The sequence below is a fragment of the Trichoderma evansii genome, assembly GCF_050947405.1.
Source record: "Trichoderma evansii strain SZMC 28006 chromosome Unknown GGI43scaffold_15, whole genome shotgun sequence".
In the NCBI taxonomy this organism is placed as follows: domain Eukaryota; kingdom Fungi; phylum Ascomycota; class Sordariomycetes; order Hypocreales; family Hypocreaceae; genus Trichoderma; species Trichoderma evansii.
In genome coordinates this window covers 624,309-644,333 of record NW_028145191.1, presented here as the reverse complement: position 1 = coordinate 644,333, position 20,025 = coordinate 624,309, and the positions used below count along the sequence as shown (strand labels likewise).

The window sequence follows — 20,025 nt, the reverse complement described above, 5'->3', positions numbered from 1 at the left end:
TTGTTTTGCAATTCTCCTGTTTTTACGCTCCTCGCTTGTTGGTTGCGCACAATACCATGTTATTTACCACCTGAAATCTGCAATCCAGCTAAGCGCCTATGTAACCACAGACTCCACGCTAATAACGCTCTTATATCATACTACCTATGTACCTACCCTTTACCCTTGGCGATTTAAAAACGTATGGTATCGTCTCTATTCTCACTCTCATCAAATATATTAATATTTACTAATAGATAACTAGTTCACTGTAATAAGCTCATCCCTAAAAGCTTACGCATCTTTATATTTCTTTGGACTTTCTAAAATGCAATTTCTTGCAAGACTCCTGGTTCTCGGGGCCGTTTTTACCGTTGCTCGCGCAGTAGGGCATGGCGAGCACTGCGAAAATGACATCGAGTGCCTCTGCACGCCAGCAGACTGCTTATGTGATACAGAAAATGACTGTCCGGGCAAATGCGTTGCCGATTTTGGTGCTCGTAATTGGGGGAACCAGCCGGGGGAATGGTGTCGAAATGCTGCAGATTGTAAACAATACGATAGACACCTTGTCGATTGTGTAAAGAAGGGTTGTGACGGAACGTGTGTTTTGCTTTATTCTGAGGACCTCTAAATGTATGTACAACGGTCATTCTATTATCAAAAATGTTATCCATTTTAACCCAGGTGTTTCAACACAAGTAAATGCCCAATTGATACCTACTGAATATGATAACACGTAATATTAATTAAATCCACAGAAGCGCAAGACAGAAACCAGAAGGTATCGTTAAGAAGAGACCAACAAAGCTGCCTAAAATTGCGCTTGTGCAATCTTGAATGGTATAGGTGTATGAGGTACTAGAAATATCCGCAGATATAGTCATGATTTGACACATGGTGAGTTGGTCACATATGCTATTGCTGTATTGAGAATCCAGTCGTTACCTTGATATTCTTATAAATCGTGTCGAGCATTCTTGCTCATGTGACGAATCTTTGCTCCGTACTGCAGACAGTCAGATTTGTTACTTGAGATACATGGTATTTGGCCTTACCTTGTAAAAGATGAAGGGAACCGGCATGAAAAGCACGGCAATACCGCCGAGGAGCGAATTACCCGGGCCAACACCGAGTTGGGAAAAGAGCTGGCGTGCCTAAAAAATGGCTTGCGTTTAGTTAAAGAAAACAAGAGAGATGTACGTTATTGCTTACAAACAGTGGAAAAGAAGCACCGAATGACGCGCGAAAAAGTGCAGATCCTGAGAATATGGATGCGGCATATGTGGGATATGAGATACCCAGATAGTTGAGCAACGAGTTGAAAAGTGTGACTACGCCAACAGAGAAGAAGCCTGATCCAATAATTGGGACAATCCAGTGAATATCCGCTCGCGATGTCCACCCGAACCAAAATAGGCAGATTGGAAGGGCGACACATCCTAAAAATGTCGGAGGAAGGATCATCTCTGGCGTAAAACTGGGATCATTGACATTTGCGGCAATGTGAGTTTTGATCCATCGTAGAAAGAATGCTAAAGAGATAAGAGCAAAAACAAAAATGCCCAAGAAAACTAAACCTTGTTCGCCTTGGTTGAAGCCGTAAATACCACCGAACACGATGGGAAATGACTCGAACCAGATGAACAACACGCCATACAGGAGGCCGGCGTACGAGTTCATAAGTAGAACTATAGGCTCGGAGAATGTTAAAGTAAACGCCCTGCCGAGAACAATCAGATGGTCTCTTGCAGTATAATGCGCGGCGTCAATCTCGGACTGGCTCCTGAGTCGGTTGTCCCCAGTCGCCTCCCTCAATCGTTTAGCTCTCTTGTAGAGTATATTGGCTGCGCTGGTCTCGGGGAAGAAAAAAAACATTGCGGCCAGGACCAGTGTGCAAAGCCAGGTAATAACCCATATTGTCCAGCGCCATCCTTTAGAAGGGGCTAGATATCCGCCAATAATTGGACCGAACACTGGGCCACAGAAACCGGCAGTTCCCCAAATACAAAACAAATAGGAGGCGAGAGAGGGGTCGTATAGATCAGTGATAGTACCGGCACCAGTTGATAGGCATGGACTGCCACAGAAGCCTGTCACCCAGCGAAAGACGAGAAAGACTGCAATATTTGGAGCAAATCCAACGGGAAGCTGGAATATGATGAAGGCGAAGAGTGTCCAAAAGAAAATACCGCTACGTCCAATTTTTGGCATCTCGGATAAGGGAGACCAGAGCATAGGACCGACACCATATCCGCTTATAGCAGTGAAAATGAGATGTTAGCGGGGGGTGATGAAGATTTTAGATCCCATAATGGGACTGAGTTGTCTTACAGGGTGAAGAGAGAAAGCCCCAGAGTTGCCACAATCTCGCTGACGCCAAAGTCTTCCATGACACCCAATTCACCTGGCGCATAGATGGAGCTTGCCATGTAGACAGCGAAGTTGAGGACGCAAAGTACAAACACCATGAGATTTTTCCATCTTAATGACCAATTTCGTGGATTCTATAAGTTGGAGAGCTTGAATTAGAGCTGTATCACTTTTTGTGTAAACATCGTAGAAGCCGCAAGTGAGATCACTTACCTCGGGATCATCTGGTCCATACCACTCTACCAGGAGGATCTCTTGTTCTTCATCATGAAATACGGTATTCTGTGGAACACCATCCTCGGTTGCTTCATTTTTACTTAGTCTTCTACCAGAGCTATTCATGCGTTCGGGTTCATCTTGGCGAAGGAATCTCTTCCACAGAAGTGGGTCAATCTCGTCGGGATATTGGAAGACCCTATTGCGAGAAAGAAAGCGTACTAATTGACCAAAGGTAGTAGTGTGGAATTGGAATGCCATTTTGTATGAGAAATGGGAAAAAATATTAAGTGCTAACAGGGGAAATTAGCTGATGATGAAATTGATTGATCTCTACTGGTCAATGATGAGAGCCATGGTGATAATAGCGAATATTAGATTGATAGAGCAACATTTCGTTTTAAGTAAAGGCATTTATCTAGTAATTATAGCACATGAGGTTGTAGATATCTGGTTGAAAGAACAATTGGTGGATGATCGCCAAGTCCGGATTTTGAATGGGGCTAAGTTTTAAGGCCGTTGGTTGAGGTTCCAGCTTGTTAGAGCGGATATCGTGCGTATCCCGGTGCGTATTACGTATTTCTTGTTGACAGTTGCTTAGATCAATACCAATTTGCCATGCAATGGAGATAGATATACTATAATTTGTCTAAACGTAGTGAGGTCTTGAAGAGTCAAACAACAAAGAAAGAAAAAAGCAATAGGAGTAATAACGGCATGACAGAATGAGAGATCTTTGATAGAGCTGTAGAGGAATCCATTATTTTTTTGGTGACATCTCATCCCAATATAAATAAAATCTTCGAATTGATTTTTTTCTATAATAACTTTGCACATAAAAACAGTGAAAAGGGTTTGTGTATATTTTTATTTCATCGTTCGAAGGGAAGCTTCTACCATATATCCCTCCTTTTTTGGATCACGCACAATTATGTTGATTGTTTCACGTAAATGTACATTAGCTGGCAATTTATACGTTTCGCACGTCCACTATGATATGTCTCGCGGTCGATGGAAGAGCTAGAGCAGGGTTTAATCTATATGGTAGTCTTATAATGGTGAAAATAGGCCTTAGCCAAAGTGATACTGAGGTACATAAGAGTCTTGCTGATGAAGTAGATTTCGTTGACTTCTACTGAGAGTATGAGAAAAGCTTAAAAAAAGGAGGCCGAAGGGGGAGGAGGGAGGAGAAATCATGCAAGGTCTATATTCTCCGGCAGATAGGATATGGAGCAAAAGTAGCTATTATGGGACGAAGTATTCTTATGGATGGGATATCAGAGGATTGACACACCTGAATATGGCTCTGGCGACTGGTAGCTACTACATTGCGGAGAGTTTAATGAGGCTACTGCGGACTTATAAGACAGCTAGCGTCCATTCGGGACAGGATGTGCTATCCATCTTCACTTTTGTGGACCCACTGTATAAGGATAGCAACCTGCCAAGGGTGTGGATGGGACACAGTTCTGAACTACGAAACTTTCCTATAATGATCTTTGGCTTCCCTCTAAAGGTGGTTTGTGTATTGTTGTTAGAGAAAGAGTTTGGTGACTTGTCAGATCGTCTTAGTAAGATATTCTTATTTGCACGCTTGAACGACAACAGAAGGATTGGAGTTAACGGACGTAGCGGACATTAGTCACATAGCTCCGGGCCTGGATTCAAGCTTTCCTCTCATATACTCAAATATGTCGCTTTTAATATTCTCATCGGGAGGTATGCATTTTGAGACGAAATACTCGTGGCTAGTTATCTGATCTATTATTCATATTGGCGTTGTTGTTGCAGGCATTGCTTTTTAAGAGGAGTTGAACATAATATCGATTAGATTCCGAAGTAATGGGCTTAGCTTAGCTTTTACGAAATACATATATTATCTACCGGTTTGCTAACCATATATATATTTGTATTCACCATATTTATACAGGTATTCTTGCTGGAAGAGAGTTTTGCCAAGATAGGTATTTCTCACGATAGAGCCAACCGTATTGCACACGGGCCATTTAGAGGTCTTAGCTTAATGCTTGAGCCGTCATAACTCCTTTTAACCAGGTGCGCTAAGGCAAGGTACCTTGTAATCTATTTCCTCATAGGTGCTTTAGTAAATAGTAGGAGAGATAATCGCGCGTGCCATTTTAAAATAATCCCTCTTATTTCGAAGTTCTGACTCACTCACTCAACACCAGCACCAACACCAGATATCACCATGTCTGCAGCAGTGAGCGTCTCTCTCTCTGAACCGGCCCAGGGGCCCCAGGGCATCAATCTTTACTCTCGTTTTGCTCTTGCCGGCGCTCTGGGATGCTCCGTTACTCATGGCGCCTTTACTCCTGTCGATGTGTACGCTACCGCGGCCTTGTCGAGCCCTGTCCCCCAATGGACTGACTGACCTATTGGTTATCTAGCGTTAAAACTAGGATTCAGCTCGAGCCTACTGTTTACAACCGTGGCATGATTGGTGGTTTCCAGCAGGTTATCAAGAACGAGGGCGCTGGCGCCCTGCTCACTGGCTTCGGTCCGACATTTGCTGGATACTTCATCCAGGGAGCCTTCAAGTTCGGTGGCTATGAGTTTTTCAAGCAACAGTCAATTGACTTCCTTGGCATTGAGACTGCCCGCAAAAACAGGGCTGCTGTCTACTCAATCTCCGCTGCTTCGGCTGAGTTCTTCGCCTCCATTGCTCTCAGTCCCCTTGAGGCGACTCGCATCCGTCTTGTTTCGACTCCAGGCTTTGCAACGGGCCTGGTCAGTGGATTCAGCAAGATTCTAACACAAGAGGGCGTCGGAGCTTTTTACTCTGGATTTGTACCCATCTTGTTCAAACAGTATGCCATTTAAGCCCCCGTCATTATCTTCGACTGACATGGATACGTAGGGTGCCATATACCGTCACCAAGTTTGTTGCATTCGAGAAGGTTTCTGAAGCTATCTTCTCCCAATTCGATAAGTCTACTATGTCGAATGGTGCCCAAACAGGCGTCAACTTGGGATCTGGTCTTATCGCTGGTTTCGCTGCTGCAATTGTTTCTCAGCCGGCTGATACTATGCTGTCCAAGGTCAACAAGACAAAGGGCCTGCCGGGCGAGGGCATCGTCTCCCGCCTCGTCAAAATTGCAGGAGAACTTGGTCTCCGCGGCTCTTTCGCTGGTCTTCCTACTCGTCTGTTCATGGTTGGTGGTCTCACTGCCGGTCAGTTCGCTATCTACGGAGATATCAAGAAGGCTCTCGGTAAGTCTTTCCACGCTTTCCCTTTTCTCCTGTTTCGCTTTAGAAAAGGAAAATGGAAATTTAAGAAGAAGTAGAAAATGAAGACTAGAAAGAAAAACAATACTGACAATCTATCTACTTATAGGCGCCACCAAGGGCATTGAGATCGCCAAATAAATAATAAATCGATTGGACATTGGCGTGCAATCATAAAATAATCTTGGCCACATCGGACTGCGCCGAAGTGATCAATTGTAAGATATATTACTAACGGAGGTGCTTGGTCTAGAATTGAAACTCAACATCAAAAGTTTTACTCATGCTAGATACCTAGATATAGAAATTATTTAGAATTAAATCCACTCTACAACAATACCTGGGAATACACCACGAAATTGGCCTGCAAAACTTAAAGCATTTCTCTTTTATCGCAGCGCACAGCACAATGACATAATAGCGTTTATATACCTCTGGAAAATTATTGACCTATGTGGATATAAGTTTAGATGTTAGGCAGAATGCACGTTGCTCATATTATTAATTCAGTGTCTCATTTCTTCAAAATCCTAGATTCTCTAAATATTCAAGGCCACTTTCAAAATTGCCAGATCTATAGGGCTTCCATTGAGCTCTATCAGATTCCCATTGTTCATTTGCAAGTCGGTCGGTCTTGTCTTTTTCTTCATCTGGCAGGCGAACACCTTGAGCAAATCTGAACAACTTATTCTTATCCCACATTTCCTTAACAAGCCGCAGGTCCTCGCGATTATCGCCGAAATAAGCCCTCTCGTGAAATTTTGTTGGAAAGTCACGGTCAGGGAAATTAACAAAGGCAGCTTCTCCATTAAGAGAGAGAGGCCTCAGAGCTGTCTTGACCTTTGCGAGGAAAAATCTCATATCCTTTTCCATCCATTTGTCCATCCATTCTACCGTGACATACGTATGAAACACGGCTTCACGCCAGAAAAAGGCGGAATCTGTTGGCTTCTTTTCTGTTGCTTTACCACTAGAGTGGATCCAAGTGACGAGAAAGTTGACTTCCTCTCCAGCAAACTCCTTCCGAAATTCCTTCATCAATTCGCGAATGGCGCTGGCGACTTTTGCAATATCCTCCTTATTATCATTCTTGAACACAAAGGAGCTGTATAGTTCAAAGGATTGATTGGTTGGATAAGATCGTTCAGTCTCCTCTAGCCATTGGTTTACGAGAGTCTCATACAGAAAACGCGTCGATTTCTCAGGTAGAGCCCTTCGCTTTGGCTGGGTCTTGAGCTTTTTATGCTGGATGTGTTTGTTGATAATCCTCTCGTACTTAAGCCTACTGCCATCAAATGAGCCATTGAACCAAATTCCATCCAGCCTTCTATTTTGGCGGAAATTACAAACCCAGGTGCTATCAATAGTGGTACTATTAGGCCAGTTGGTGGTGTAGAAATCGTTCATTGTGGAGATGACTTCGTCGGAGAGTCCTTCTTCAGGGAACCATTGATACCTACCTGCGACTACAGTGCCTTCAAGGTTCTGTAGTTTCTGAACTTTGAGCTTCATCTGGACCACAACACCAAAATTGCCGCCGCCTGCTCCCTGCAGAGCCCAAAATAGCTTGCCCTCCTTAGTGTTCCTGTCATCAGTCTCTTTTACTGTCACTAGCTCTCCATCTGCCGTAACCACTGTCGCCTCAGCTAAAGTATCACATCCCATTCCAAAGCTTCGGATAAAAGGTCCAAGACCTCCGCCAAGAATGAACCCACTTACTCCTACAGTAGGACAGCGTCCGCCGTTGATGATGCATCCGTTGTACCTTCCATTGATGAGGGTCTCATAAACGCGACCCCATTGACAGCCGGCGTCCATAGTAACAATATTCTCATCCTTCTAAGGTCAAGCGAGACACCTTTCATAGCGGCAGAGTGACCTGCATAAGAATGGCCATTACACTTGATTGTGAGATCGATATTCTTTTGTGCTGCTTCTCTGACTATTGCCCGGACATGTTTTGCCGTTTCAGGCTGAACCACGCAATCGGGTCTGGAGAAGCGAAACAGACGGTTCGAAGTTGCAATTGCACGGTCATACTCAACCTGTCCAGGTTCAAGAACTGGGACATCCAATGATTTGAAGAGCTGTCCCGCTCCCGAATTGAGCATGCGTGGGGAAATCCTCATACTGAAAGCAATGCAAGTTTAACGATGCGCTTGAAGCAATGCAGAATGATATGAATGTCAAACTCTAGTTATCTAAAGGGATATATCTTTCGGATTTTTGTACTCGAGTTGAGATTATGGTGACCAGCATACATCACTTCTCAAAACTTTCCCTCGCACGCATGATTTGAACTGATGTAGGATTGACAAATCATTGATAGCGTATGCACATTAATATCTCCCAGTCTACTTTCAGCTGGCTCACGAGCAGCAATATGCACCTCTGTTTGGCTAGCGACATTCCCCACCAAAACGGTCCAACATTCAATTGGATGCACCAAAGCAAGCCTCGGGCAACTGAAACCGCAGTGCTGCCCGACACAGCCCTTTACTTCTCAAATGTTGCCCCAAATGCACGATTTGAACCAATGTAAAGAAAGTGAGCTCTTGCACATCGTTGATAGGATGGGCATTCACATTAGCTTCATATAGTGCCATTTTCAGCTGGCTTCTGAAGGTTCACAAGAAAGAATGTGCATCTTTGTTTGGCCAAAGATCGTCCTACCAGATGCTAGTTTGGAGTTTTAAAAGTCTATTGGATATATACAATCAGACGACCTGCAGCTTGAGCCGCAATACCGCCCAACGCAGTCTTCCAGTAAGATAGACTGCACTAAATGCTAAAATCGGCCGGCAGCAAGCTCTTGCGCTTCCCATCAGCAGCTTATAACTGTCAAATTTCCACTAGAAATAGAAGAAATAGAAAGGAATTAAATCAGCAATTGCTCCGATACCGTGGTCATTATATCATTTGTCTTAAAATTTTTAAGCTGCCATCATGTCAATCCACGAAGATGCCAAAAAGGGAATTCATGTTGGAAATGTTCTTGACAGTTACATCAAGAACGACCAGAATATCCTTGATGAACAAGATTCTGACTCGGGATTGACACCACTGGCAATAGCCGTGATTGGGGGATTCCGCGACGAGGTTGAGGAACTCCTTGAGAAAGGGGCTAAGGCTGATGGCTTCTCCAGAAAAAAAGAGACTCCTCTTCTCCTCGCAGCATGGAAGGCCAAGAGAGAACGAGCTCGGATTATCCAGCTGCTTCTTAAAAAGATTCCTCCGGACTCTGTTGATACGACCTGTGATGTGACGGGTTTAAAGACGCCATTGATGTTTGCGATTGAAAATAAGGAACTTGAATCAATCAGGCTATTACGAAAATCCAAAGCTTCCGTGGGTATAAAGAATAAAGAGGGATTCACAGCAGAGCAGATGGCCAGATATGCAAATAATCCAGCCATCTCTCTCGCACTTGACGTGAACGAAGAAAAGGCAGCCATTGGACTACTCGTTTACAAGGTTGTTGATTTGCTACTCTTCATTGTTGATTGGGTGAAAAAAACTGTGGAGGGGGCTCTATTGCCCAACGCCCTTCATAAGCGCCTTGTCGAAACAGACTCATGACTTGATAATTCATAACCTGGCTATTTTGTTTAGTAAACACTAATACTCCAGACAATGTTCTCTAATTGAGGAGAGTATTTGTAAAAGCGGCAGTTGTATTAACCTTACTGTTTTAGTGCATGTAAGATCTATAGCGCCCAGCTTAGCACACGCACTAACACCGGCTAGGGCACCCCTTATGGTTCGGCGTGTTCTATGCCAATCACCTGTCCCAAGTCTTCGCCCTCAGCGTCCGCATCTAGTGAGTTCCCTCTTACATCACTTTTAGGTACAAACGGCTGGGCTATTGGATCAGGCACAACATCATGATTCCCACGGCAGCGCTCGTCAACTCACTACCGCGCAATATACTTGGCAAGAAGCATACGCGTGCTGGTAAACCTAAGAGCCGTGGCGGCTGCATATCGGTACGTTTACATGTATCTCATAAACCGGCCGGCAGATAAGACTCCCAGCATCTGTTTGATGAAATTATCCCCGCTATCTAAGCGAATGGAAATCATTGAGTTAGCGCTACATCTTCATGATTCATTGCTTCATAACCTGGATACCAGGTAGTTTCGCTAACTACCTAAAGTGTAAACTCAGACACCGAAAATGCAACGAGGAGAAGCCGATATGCAACCAATGCAGCAAATCTGCTCGAGATTGCCACTATGATATACCCAAAGAGAAAAAGAATGGCGGTATTGCATCTCAGAAAAGATCAATTCTTCCGAGACAAGAGATATTTGATGTAGTTGCCGCAAGAGGTCTCCATTTTCGCCCGAGAGCGAGCCACCTAGAAGCTGAGGAGGCTCTATATTTTGACATGTTCAGAGCCCAGATGCTCCAAGACTTTACGTACACTCCGTGCACCAAGTTCTGGAACCGTGTAATTCCTAGAGAATCCATGGGAGACGAGTGTGTGCGGTGGTCCGTTCTAAGTATCGGCGCTTTAATGCTGTCCCTGCGTTCTCCAAATCCCGAGCCGACGGTGAAGTTGCTTGAGGGACGTGGTGGCGGTGCGTACCAGGTTGCCATGGCGTACCATGACAAAGCCACCTCTGCTCTCCATATGCGGATGCGACAGGAGTTTTACACCATTTCGCGCAGGAACGTACTAATCAACATGTTTCTGCTATTTCTCTTTGAGCTTTTGATCGGAAACACCAAAGGTGCCGATCAGCTGCTGACAAGCAGCGTAGAGCTATTAAAGCAGAAACGTGATCAACTTGTTGATGAGATGAACTCGCAATACCAAAAACAGGATCTTCATAATTATGTTGCGCCTTCTAACGACGAGGGGCTGGACCAAGCTGAACGGATCTTACCTCGGTTTCAAATTTTCCTCAGTCTGAATTCGCCATTTTTCCCAATGCAGAGAGCTTGCTGGTCCCGGTTGCAATCGCGACCAATCCCTGGCGGTGTTCCTGGGGTTGATACCGACATGCATGAATTCGGAGCCATGTGGAATAGTTTCATCACACGGGCTGTCGTATTCATTGTCAAGGCTATGCAGAGACACCGATATGGTTACCATGCAGACGATTTTGAGCTCCACTTGGCCCATCAGGCCAACTTCCTTGAACGGCTGCAAGGCTGGGAAGCGGCCATTTTGCTGAAACTGAAAACAGAGGTAAATCCCATCATTTGTCAATTCTTAAACACATTTTATATGGGTCAGAAGGCCGTATTTATTCTCATGAGCTGCTGTTTCGATGCAACAGAAATGTCATATGATCAGTTTGACTCCAAATTCAGGGAAATTGCTTCTACGGCCTGCTCTCTTGGAGGTACATTGAAGCGCTTTTCGCACCTTGAAACTGCTCTGGACATCTATACCCTTCCAGTCTTAAATTTTGTGTCACAAAAATGCAGGGATACGGCTATTCGCTCGGAAGCACTAGACAGCTTCGAGAAGATGACATCGTCGTCGTTTAATTGGGATACTAAGGCTAGTTTAATGGCCAGGCGCCGGCTTATGGCCTTGGAAGAGGAGAGTCGGGATGCTACCGGTAACATTCCAGCGAGTGGTCGATATGTGTGGACTGGGGCATCATGGGATAAGGATTATTCGAATCTGAACATTGTGTTCACCCCTGTTGCCTCGAACGATGATGGGACACGAACAGAGAGACAATTCAAAATATTTCGCTTAGACTTGGAAAAGTAAGCAAAATAGAATATCTGGGCTGAACAGGATCTATAGCTGCTCGACATTTAAGCAATGTCGATTATAAATGCGTAGCATTGCACTTTTTTTTATATTAGCCTCGTATATACTGAAAGTAAAGTACTCTGATCTCTTATAGTAAAATCTGTTTGGTTCACTTTTGACTTTTATTTGTATAACTACTCTGAACCGACCCGGGGCTGGTGTCCCTGACCATACCAACATGGCCACATCGCTGAAATCATCACTTTCAGTGTTATTCTAGTTTGAGAAATAACGGTACGGGAACGGCGAACCACAAATGTTATTGTGCGAGCAAAAGGAGAGCCGTGTATTCTGGGTGTTTTCTCCTCATTTCCAAACATTGAGTGGGTAAAAGGCCAAGAAGTTGAACTAGGGATTAAAACTCCGACTGGCTAAACTCCGATTGGCTAGGAAATACGCATCTCTCAAAACAGAGATAGTGCCGAGCTGATGGTGGGTCTACGCCGCTCACTAACTACTCGGCTTATAGCGGCGAGATTTGACAACACCACCAAAACTCACAAACCAAATACCAAGCCACTTGTAAGCATGGGGCCATACATTCCTTTGACTATGTTGGAGAATACACTATCATATTCTATACTTAAAAAAGACAAATTAACAATTCGTATATTGGAAACGATCGATGTCAGCTTACAAGTATTTTGTAAGTGCTGACTAGGTTATTTTCTAATAGGTAGAAGAAGTTATTGACCGCATTTTGTAGTTGACCTGAGTTGTATAAATATGGCAAATCAAACCCCCTTGTCTTTATTCTTCCAGTTTCGCATACGCATATTATCAACACTTGACTTAAACCATGGCGTCAACACCCAGAATTGTGAAAGCAGCAGCAGTCCAAGCAGAGCCTGTGTGGTTTGACCTGAAGGCTACTGTCGCAAAAACATGCAATATCATCAAAGAGGCAGCTTCCAACGGCGCTCAAGTTATTGCATTTCCTGAAGCGTTTATTCCAGGGTATCCAGTATGGATTTGGTATGTATTCACTTCTTCATAATGAGAGCAGTCGTGGCTAACTCTAAGACAAGGGCGCGCGCCATGGATTTTGATATGAACATTCGCTACGCTAATAACTCTCTCTCTGTTGACTCGGATGAAATGAAGCAACTTCAGTCCTGTGCAGCTGAAAACAACATCATTGTGTGTATCGATTATTCTGAGCGAAAAGGCAACTCTTTATACATTGGCCAGAGTACCATCGACAATACCGGCGAACTAGTAATGTCAAGGCGAAAACTAAAACCTGTCCATATGGAGCGTACGATATTTGGAGACGGAGATGGTCCTTCTCTAAACAATGTCGCGAAGACTCGTGTTGGAAGAGTTGGGCAGCTTTCTTGCGCTGTGAGTGCTCTGCAAGCCATCTTCTTCCTCTCTTGCCCGATATCTCTTTTCTAATTACAAATTGCCAATTTTAATTTAGGACCATTTCAACCCACTTCTCGTATACAATACGTATTCTCAGGGCGAGGAGATTCACTGCTCTGCTTGGCCACCTGTTGCGCCTCATCCAGGCGGGCCGGCTCCATACTCAATGGCAGATGAAGGTAAGCTTGACTCGTTCTTTTCTGTCTTATACTTTGCTGACTAGAGATAGCTGTTGCATCTTTTTCAAGCGTATATTCCATTCAGGCACAATGTTTTACTATCCACTCCACCGCCGTAATCTCACAGCCATCTATTGATAAGCTAGGCGTTGATGGAACTCCTCTGTTTAATCGACCGGGTGGTGGCAATGCTCGAATTTATGGCCCCGACGGACGTCTCTTGACAACTGACCTACCACCTTCTGAAGAAGGCATCGTATATGCGGACTTGGATATGAGCTTAATCACTAAAGAGAAAGGTTTCTTGGATAATTGCGGCCACGCCGGCAAACCAGAACTGTTGTGGGTATGTACTCCTCCTTTTCATTAATCTCGCAGATCTTAAAGGAAATCATCTGTTTTTCATATGCTTATATTATGTCAAATAAGTTTAATGCTAACTATTTACGTAAAGCTAGGACGCAATATCTCCGAACAAGAGCCCGTTCGCTCGGCTTAGATTGGATATGGATTTTGAATACTGCTGGATATAAAGATATTCATAGATAGCAAGGAGATGGCCAGCATAAAATGTGACATATAAATTTGAGGCATCATCTCCTATCGCTCTTGTTGATTACCGAGTTCAAAATCCCTTCAAGGCTACCTCAGGAATAAACATGCTAGAGCGCTAGATGCGTGACGGCTGCTAGTCTGAGCCTTGGTGTCACCAGGCCACAAACTTCATCAATAGGAATCCGTGCTGCTTACTGGGATCGACAGCTTCCTCTCTGAATCCTGACTATGTATCTCCTTAGTCGAGCTCTCTCAAATATTGGGAAAAAATAATAATAGCATGTTCATTCTCGGTTCACGTACGAAAGTGGATATGCTTGTTACTATTTCTTTCTTTCGCTGCATGTCATCGTAACACTATTTGCGAATACCTAGCAAGAATTTCGAACATCATACGTCATAATAACATATTTCTCATAGTATATTTTCCGGAAGTAAACGCCCGGACATAAGCAATCTTCGTATAGTGCTGCTTACCGACTGAATGCCAAGAATCTATGTCTCTAGGGGTAGAGACGTAGCGATGATTGATAATGAAGTCGGTCCATTATCCGTCTTGGCGAAAATATTAGGCAATAGGGAAGTTTCAAGCAGTGACGCATGCGAAGCATACACGCTATGTTCTCGGAAGTGGTGGAAAGATCACGATTCACTACAAAATTGGGTGATGCTAGCCTTCGCAGAATTATCTTGCAGAGAAGGAGACCCCAAGTGTACAGGCTTTTTCTATAAAAACCCTCATCAGCTCCGTCTGTAGAGTAGGATACCCAGCACTGAATCAATATAGACTGCATCCTCAATATTCTATCTTGGAAATTTCCTCTCAGAGGCTACTTTAAACAGCCTTCACCTGAAAATCTATCAAAGAACCAAAATAGTTTCTTTTTGAATCATTCCCTTCGTTCTGGCGATGTCGTCTTCTGCTACAGCAGGTGTCGCTCGTGTCAGTCCTGCCACTCCCTTGGCAAAGCGCCAGAACTGTGAGACATTCCAATATGATGCCGGAAGCGTCCATTTGGGCTCCTGGTGCCTTGTCGGTGTTGTCCCATCCCGCCTGATAGAGAGACAGACTGGAATCGGTATCTCTGGAGAGGGCTGCCTTCCACAAGCCCCCTTCGCGACCGAGAATGGGGATCACCACGCTACTGGTCTCTGTTCCATTAACGCTCAAGGTATCAGCAGTGCTAGTGGCTTCACTGGAGCTTTTGGAGACAACTTTAGATGTGGATCATTCTCGAGTTTTAGCAATCTCGATAGCATTCAAGTCAATGGAGGTGATGACAGCACTATGAACATCATCTATAATTTCAGCGATGGTAACAGTTATAATGCACAATGCACTGGGGAAGGCCTTGACTTCTGTGAGGGAGGAAATATCGGAGAACCTATCTCTGGAGGATTGTTGAATTGTCAGCTTCCTCCCGAAACGATCTCTATCAACGGCTGCGACGAGTGCTGCAGTGATGCTATCCAAGGCTGCTAGATTTAGCAGCTTGGGTGACAATGAATCTATGGGCTTCCAAACGAATATAAAGCTCAGAAATTTTACAGTGAGTTTTTAAGTGGAGGGCACTTCCAACAGTGACAGTCACTTACATTCATTGGTGCGAGAGGCTGTGAGCTGCGTCGTTTGGGCACAAGCACACGAATAGGCCAACTGGTAGTGGGTACAACTCCATGGTCATTGAAATGAAATTTCATTTTGAGAAATGTCAGCTGCAGCAAATTTAGTAAAGCATGCGATAGTAAAAGAATAATTATGTGTGCTTCATTCAATTTGGGAAGCAGTTTCCAAGACCTGTAACCCTAAATAACTGTCTACCGTGGTGGTGTCTGATCTAGCTATTAATAACCTCATATCCATACAAAAAAATGCAATACCGCTATCACTACTGCCCATCCGAGAGCTACAATGAGATGTAACTAATATTTTCCACTGGTTAGGCTGTAAATTTCATATGTAAGCTTAAGTAAATTACGGAGTGCCTTCTGATATATCCCTCAGCTTCCCACGACGAGCAACTATGCGAAACATGCGATGCGATATATGTGAAAGAGATATTGCATGCATAATTCTACCCAGACTACTTGTTTTCTGAAAATAAAGGTGCCAAGACAGAACCCTCAAACCACTTCTTGTCTTTAGTCCACCCTTTAATGATAAAATCTCTTCCCAAGACCAATGCATCCAGGACCTTGGGTAAAGGAAACGGCAAGGGATCGTTCCTATTCCTTCGGTAATACCAGCAAATGAGATGCACACCAGCATGAATGGCAACGCTAAATGCCAGTTCTTCGCTCAACGGCCCATAGCCCTGCATGAATCCTTGCATGATGGGAATACTGCCAGTTACGTTTCTAAAGTGTTTGCGCTCGTAAAGATCGGCTAGTATGCCGCCAATATCCACGGCGCGGTGGCCAAACTGAGCGTTCTCCCAGTCGATAATGAAAAGTCTATGGGGTTCTTGGCTAGACTGTTGCACATCATTCCATGAGCTATCAGGAAGCAGAACACTAATTTTTTTTAATGGATTAGACATCTATCTTTGACCAAAGAAGAATTCTTCATTATGAAGTTTGTTTATTTGAGGAGGGCTTTAACTTACTTTCCAGCCCAGAAATCTCCATGAATAAGCCCGCGGATCTCGTCTCCTTCTGTCGGTGATCGCTCAAATTCATATTTCATGGTATTCCTGACAGCTTCTAATGTCTCTCTATAGCCCTCAATAGTCTCAGGATGACGTTCGAGTATCTCTATGAAGCTATCGTAGGTGATAAGACATTTCAATTGGCGCATGCCCTTGTTAGGCCCTACTCTTTCTCGAAGCGTAGCCTGGGCTGACTCTGAGGTCCAGTTGTGAAAGAAGCGCAGCCAGGAACCAAGAGCATAGCCGACGGATCGGCGGTTAGATTCGGGCAGGATCTGATCGACATTGGCGGATTTCAAGATGGTAGTGAGGTCGGTAGTACCAGGAGAGTCTTCATGAACTTGAGTGTATGTGTCTTGGTAAAACATGTAAAGCCGCGGCGCCGTAACCACTGATGGGCCGCTGGGAGTGGTGATGGTGTAGTGAACCCCATCCAAAGCATGGAGCATAGACTCTTCAAAAATGCAGCGTGTGACATCGAGTGGGAAGTTACGATTGACAGCAACATAATTGGTAGAACGTTTAATGACGACAGTTTGGGCCGCTTTTATGTCTGCATCTCCTTCAAGTGGCTTGAGAAGGGTTCCGCGATAGAGGAAGTTAGCGGTTCCGCCGCTCAGCTTTGTCAAGGTTGAGCAAGCGTATGGCGTATGCGCCAGCTCATCAAGGATCTGCCGAGTGAAGGCATGCTCATCTTCTTTGTCTAGTGGCGCCATTCTATGCGAAATGCATAAACCACAGTATATACCTGGATGTTACCTATAATTTGCAATTGATAAGTGCCAAAGCGCATAGACAATACGGAGGCAGGCAGGCAGGCAGATATAGATATAGATAGCGTGTAAATAAATATAAAGTTCTATGTGGTTGGTTGCATGTGTGATCAAGTATCACGGCAGTCTTAACAAACCCTAAAAATGGTAAAACAATATCCGTTAGTCGTTAAAATGAAGAATGTGAGTGATGGGTGCTTAATCTGCAGTGGAGGCGGGGCGCTGTGCTTTCTCGTGCGGACGGCGGTACGAAGTAAGATTAAGGTACTCAAGAAAAAACGGTTATTGAAGTCCATCTTAAAGGCTGATCATATGATAGATGACATGGTAACATTAGCTTGTTTTTAGCGCAATTGCGCAAGTTCAAGGCCCTCAGAAATTAGAACTTTTGGCTCTAGTTGCAGAACGTTGAGTCATAGGAGCTTGGAGTCATTGAGCTGTGGTAAACGACTTCAACGGAACCCTAAAATCTCTACCTTCTATTGCCATATGTACTAGAGCTCACTCGGAACTAGGATATATGGTAGATTTCCATAGAATGACTGTATGACGTTCGTTACATAACTCCAATGAACAGATACAGTGGTATTAGCATTGCTTGCAGTTTCTCTAGTAGTATCGTTACCTAGAGAAGCAAGAGTATCATTTTCTCCAATGTGAGACTTATCAGCATGTTTAAAGTTTGTAAACATCCGAAGCTAATGCAGTCTGTTACACCTTATTTATCCGCAAACTTAACTATTTGGAAGTGGCTCGTCGATTTAGTATACCTTTAAATCTACCAACTTTGCTTGGGTGTTTTTCTACCAGATTGGACTCTGAGGTTTCCGTATTTACCCTAGCAAACCTATCAACGACGTTCAAGGCCTCTCGCAGTGGCGTTTCTTCGAGTACATCTACTAAATCATCAAAAATGGACGGTATTTTCTCAACAATAATGTCCACAACAAAATGCTTTCGTGTGTCGACAACTCTTGAGATGATCTTTGTCCAAACATGTTCGTTTTGTAAATAGTTGACGTAACCGGGTGGCTGTGGCTGAAAGGTACTTTCCCATTCACCAAATGGCCTTGTCTCATCACATCCATCGAGTACGTGAGAAGCAACTTGCCCTGGGTCCGAAGATGAGCCCAATAGAATAGTGAATTTAGTATCATCCATGCGTGTAAGGACGATGACTGCTGATAAGCAGTTTGCTTCTTTCGGAACCCGGAAGGCTACCTGGAGACCTGCAGGAACCCAGTCCCAAGAAGAGGTCATACTCAACGAGTTAGAAGTCTGCCGTCCCATGGTTCCTAGGAGTCTGTAGCCTTGCTTCAAAGTAGGTCCATGGCGAAGTTGCACAATGTGTTCGGGATAGACATGGAGTGAAGGCGGCAAAAATGTTGACTGGCGAACATAAAATGTTTGAACGTTTCCACGATCTGCAGCAGTATTGATAGATAGAATTTTATCGGTCTTGATGCGCGCATACTGGTCGTGGTATCCCGATCGATCAGAATCCGTAAAATTGGTCATTCTTTTCAGGCACAGTCCAGCAAACCCGTCTGTCCTCATTGGTTGACAGCAGTTTAGAGAAGCAACATATATGTCATCTTCTACCCGACGCAGTGGGAGCGTAATCTGAAGTCCCTGGTTGGTTTTAAAGAATGGCGCTCGAGGTTCCCAGTCGTAATACGGGAAAAAGTGGCTTGATCCTCTGAACAGATCTGGAGACCTAGCAAGTAGGCCTGTGATTGCATTCGGGTCTGCGCTATCGTCCGTCCATAGAAACAAAGATTCGTCATTTGATTCTTTCATAATTTCTTCTTGTAGTCGAATAAATGATTTCTCGCCTTCGCCATATAACATCGGCATGCTTATGTCAAAAAGCCCTAACAAACAATATGCACGATCTTCAATTCTCGTGGTTACTCGTTTAGATGCCCACGACATACGTTTAGCCACACTGATTGATCTCATATCGCGAGTATGAGAGAGAATGCCACTGTCTATGCCAGTAATGGAAGAAAGCTTCTCACACATGCTGGATTTCCGCCCTAGGCATACCCAGTTGCTTCTGAATTGATCTTGCCCTTGCTCGCTTTCCAGCCCGTCATCCGAGTAATCATCTGATCCAGCATTTTCTTCCCTTTTTTCTCCATCTGTGAAAAAGAGGACTTCTGTTGGTGCAATGAGCTCTTGAAGCGTCCACCCTCGGGAAAACCATTCATGGGTGGCGAACTCATCTGCTATGTAAGGGTCTACTGTGTGAGATAAACCTGCGAGATAAGCGTAGCAGACTTGAGCCTGCTTATAATAACTAAAAGCTTTATCAATATGGAAACAATTGCCAAGTTTGAAAAACATTTTTTTACTTGAACATTGAGTTAATGGCTTCGTTTAGCTCAGCGCTACTATTTTTGTCAATACAACAAGTGTCAATCCAAATGTAGCCATGGCCATCTAGTCGTGCCTGTTTGCATGCACCGACGACTTTAGCATAGCCCGGGTGGCCATTTCTCTGGGTTTCGGTCATATCGCTTGTGATATGCTCGTAGAGAAATTCCTGCCCATCAGCCCAGCGATGGGACAATATCGCATAGGGCGTGCCATCTCTGCACTTGTCGAGTCGTAGAGTCTTGACATTCAATAGATTCATATCTCGTGGATGTTTCAGTGCCGAAGAGGAACGGAGTGAAAGTCGGAAGGCTGTCGTGACAGTACTAGCTCATATTATCCACCCCAGCTTATAGCTTGTACCAACAGGATGACATCGAATGTTGTTCTATTACAGCCAATAATACGGAGTACATTGAAATCGTGCTGTTCCTGCTTACGGAAATAGCCGGTAGATTAATCGCGCATGGAGGCGTTACAGGCCAATGCTTTACAGCAGACACTTGCTTATAGAAGATGGTTATAAATAT

General features: G+C 44.2%; 9 protein-coding genes across 9 annotated transcripts; 5 read left to right on the top strand and 4 right to left on the bottom strand.

Moving 5' to 3' along the window:
* Nucleotides 1-937: 937 nt before the first annotated feature.
* GGI43DRAFT_428716 (MFS transporter) lies at nt 938-2,829 on the bottom strand (the record flags this gene model as incomplete). The annotated part of the gene is made up of 5 exons (XM_083209010.1): nt 938-988; nt 1,038-1,136; nt 1,195-2,236; nt 2,314-2,486; nt 2,566-2,829. 5 exons carry the CDS (start codon nt 2,827-2,829, stop codon nt 938-940), a joined length of 1,629 nt encoding a protein of 542 aa, XP_083058956.1.
* A 1,865-nt stretch (nt 2,830-4,694) lies between these two features.
* On the top strand, nt 4,695-6,265 carry GGI43DRAFT_409511 (mitochondrial carrier domain-containing protein). Its single transcript, XM_083206523.1, has 4 exons — nt 4,695-4,911; nt 4,977-5,396; nt 5,447-5,799; nt 5,924-6,265. Exons 1-4 carry the CDS (start codon nt 4,778-4,780, stop codon nt 5,953-5,955), a joined length of 939 nt encoding a protein of 312 aa, XP_083058955.1. The 5' UTR covers nt 4,695-4,777; the 3' UTR covers nt 5,956-6,265.
* A 71-nt stretch (nt 6,266-6,336) lies between these two features.
* On the bottom strand, nt 6,337-7,943 carry GGI43DRAFT_423994 (FAD-binding oxidoreductase; the record flags this gene model as incomplete). The annotated part of the gene is made up of 2 exons (XM_083208311.1): nt 6,337-7,579; nt 7,639-7,943. The coding sequence occupies 2 exons, from the start codon at nt 7,941-7,943 to the stop codon at nt 6,337-6,339; spliced, it is 1,548 nt and encodes a 515-aa protein (XP_083058954.1).
* Nucleotides 7,944-8,706: 763 nt separating this feature from the next.
* Nucleotides 8,707-9,787, top strand: GGI43DRAFT_97998 (ankyrin repeat domain-containing protein). The gene is made up of 2 exons (XM_083210626.1): nt 8,707-9,514; nt 9,562-9,787. The coding sequence occupies exon 1, from the start codon at nt 8,761-8,763 to the stop codon at nt 9,391-9,393; it is 633 nt and encodes a 210-aa protein (XP_083058953.1). The 5' UTR covers nt 8,707-8,760; the 3' UTR covers nt 9,394-9,514; nt 9,562-9,787.
* On the top strand, nt 9,068-11,688 carry GGI43DRAFT_409505 (Zn(II)2Cys6 transcription factor domain-containing protein). Its single transcript, XM_083206522.1, has 3 exons — nt 9,068-9,514; nt 9,562-9,800; nt 9,971-11,688. Exons 2-3 carry the CDS (start codon nt 9,699-9,701, stop codon nt 11,546-11,548), a joined length of 1,680 nt encoding a protein of 559 aa, XP_083058952.1. The 5' UTR covers nt 9,068-9,514; nt 9,562-9,698; the 3' UTR covers nt 11,549-11,688.
* Nucleotides 11,689-12,392: 704 nt separating this feature from the next.
* GGI43DRAFT_428715 (carbon-nitrogen hydrolase family protein) lies at nt 12,393-13,510 on the top strand (the record flags this gene model as incomplete). The annotated part of the gene is made up of 4 exons (XM_083209009.1): nt 12,393-12,568; nt 12,622-12,937; nt 13,017-13,140; nt 13,191-13,510. 4 exons carry the CDS (start codon nt 12,393-12,395, stop codon nt 13,508-13,510), a joined length of 936 nt encoding a protein of 311 aa, XP_083058951.1.
* Nucleotides 13,511-14,605: 1,095 nt separating this feature from the next.
* On the top strand, nt 14,606-15,178 carry GGI43DRAFT_385486 (uncharacterized protein; the record flags this gene model as incomplete). The annotated part of the gene is made up of 1 exon (XM_083203661.1): nt 14,606-15,178. One exon carries the CDS (start codon nt 14,606-14,608, stop codon nt 15,176-15,178), a length of 573 nt encoding a protein of 190 aa, XP_083058950.1.
* A 444-nt stretch (nt 15,179-15,622) lies between these two features.
* On the bottom strand, nt 15,623-17,159 carry GGI43DRAFT_97970 (phosphotransferase family protein). Its single transcript, XM_083210624.1, has 2 exons — nt 16,302-17,159; nt 15,623-16,209 (listed from the first exon to the last, which is right to left on the bottom strand). The coding sequence occupies exons 1-2, from the start codon at nt 17,057-17,059 to the stop codon at nt 15,780-15,782; spliced, it is 1,188 nt and encodes a 395-aa protein (XP_083058949.1). The 5' UTR covers nt 17,060-17,159; the 3' UTR covers nt 15,623-15,779.
* A 500-nt stretch (nt 17,160-17,659) lies between these two features.
* GGI43DRAFT_97972 (heterokaryon incompatibility domain-containing protein) lies at nt 17,660-19,979 on the bottom strand. Its single transcript, XM_083210625.1, has 2 exons — nt 19,474-19,979; nt 17,660-19,418 (listed from the first exon to the last, which is right to left on the bottom strand). Exons 1-2 carry the CDS (start codon nt 19,755-19,757, stop codon nt 17,855-17,857), a joined length of 1,848 nt encoding a protein of 615 aa, XP_083058948.1. The 5' UTR covers nt 19,758-19,979; the 3' UTR covers nt 17,660-17,854.
* Nucleotides 19,980-20,025: the final 46 nt, after the last annotated feature.

What these genes read in the sequence shown, in the direction of transcription:
- GGI43DRAFT_409511 (XM_083206523.1), top strand. Translation starts at nt 4,778, where the DNA reads ATGTCTGCAGCAGTGAGCGTCTCTCTCTCTGAACCGGCCCAGGGGCCC. An exon ending in GTACCCATCTTGTTCAAACA is followed by an intron (nt 5,397 to 5,446) that starts GTATGCCATTTA and finishes ATGGATACGTAG; the next exon opens with GGTGCCATATACCGTCACCA. An exon ending in AGATATCAAGAAGGCTCTCG is followed by an intron (nt 5,800 to 5,923) that starts GTAAGTCTTTCC and finishes ATCTACTTATAG; the next exon opens with GCGCCACCAAGGGCATTGAG.
- GGI43DRAFT_97998 (XM_083210626.1), top strand. Translation starts at nt 8,761, where the DNA reads ATGTCAATCCACGAAGATGCCAAAAAGGGAATTCATGTTGGAAATGTT.
- GGI43DRAFT_409505 (XM_083206522.1), top strand. Translation starts at nt 9,699, where the DNA reads ATGATTCCCACGGCAGCGCTCGTCAACTCACTACCGCGCAATATACTT. An exon ending in GCCGTGGCGGCTGCATATCG is followed by an intron (nt 9,801 to 9,970) that starts GTACGTTTACAT and finishes AACTACCTAAAG; the next exon opens with TGTAAACTCAGACACCGAAA.
- GGI43DRAFT_97970 (XM_083210624.1), bottom strand. Translation starts at nt 17,059, where the DNA reads ATGGCGCCACTAGACAAAGAAGATGAGCATGCCTTCACTCGGCAGATC. An exon ending in GGAGATTTCTGGGCTGGAAA is followed by an intron (nt 16,210 to 16,301) that starts GTAAGTTAAAGC and finishes AAAAAAAATTAG; the next exon opens with TGTTCTGCTTCCTGATAGCT.
- GGI43DRAFT_97972 (XM_083210625.1), bottom strand. Translation starts at nt 19,757, where the DNA reads ATGAATCTATTGAATGTCAAGACTCTACGACTCGACAAGTGCAGAGAT. An exon ending in GCCATTAACTCAATGTTCAA is followed by an intron (nt 19,419 to 19,473) that starts GTAAAAAAATGT and finishes TAAAGCTTTTAG; the next exon opens with TTATTATAAGCAGGCTCAAG.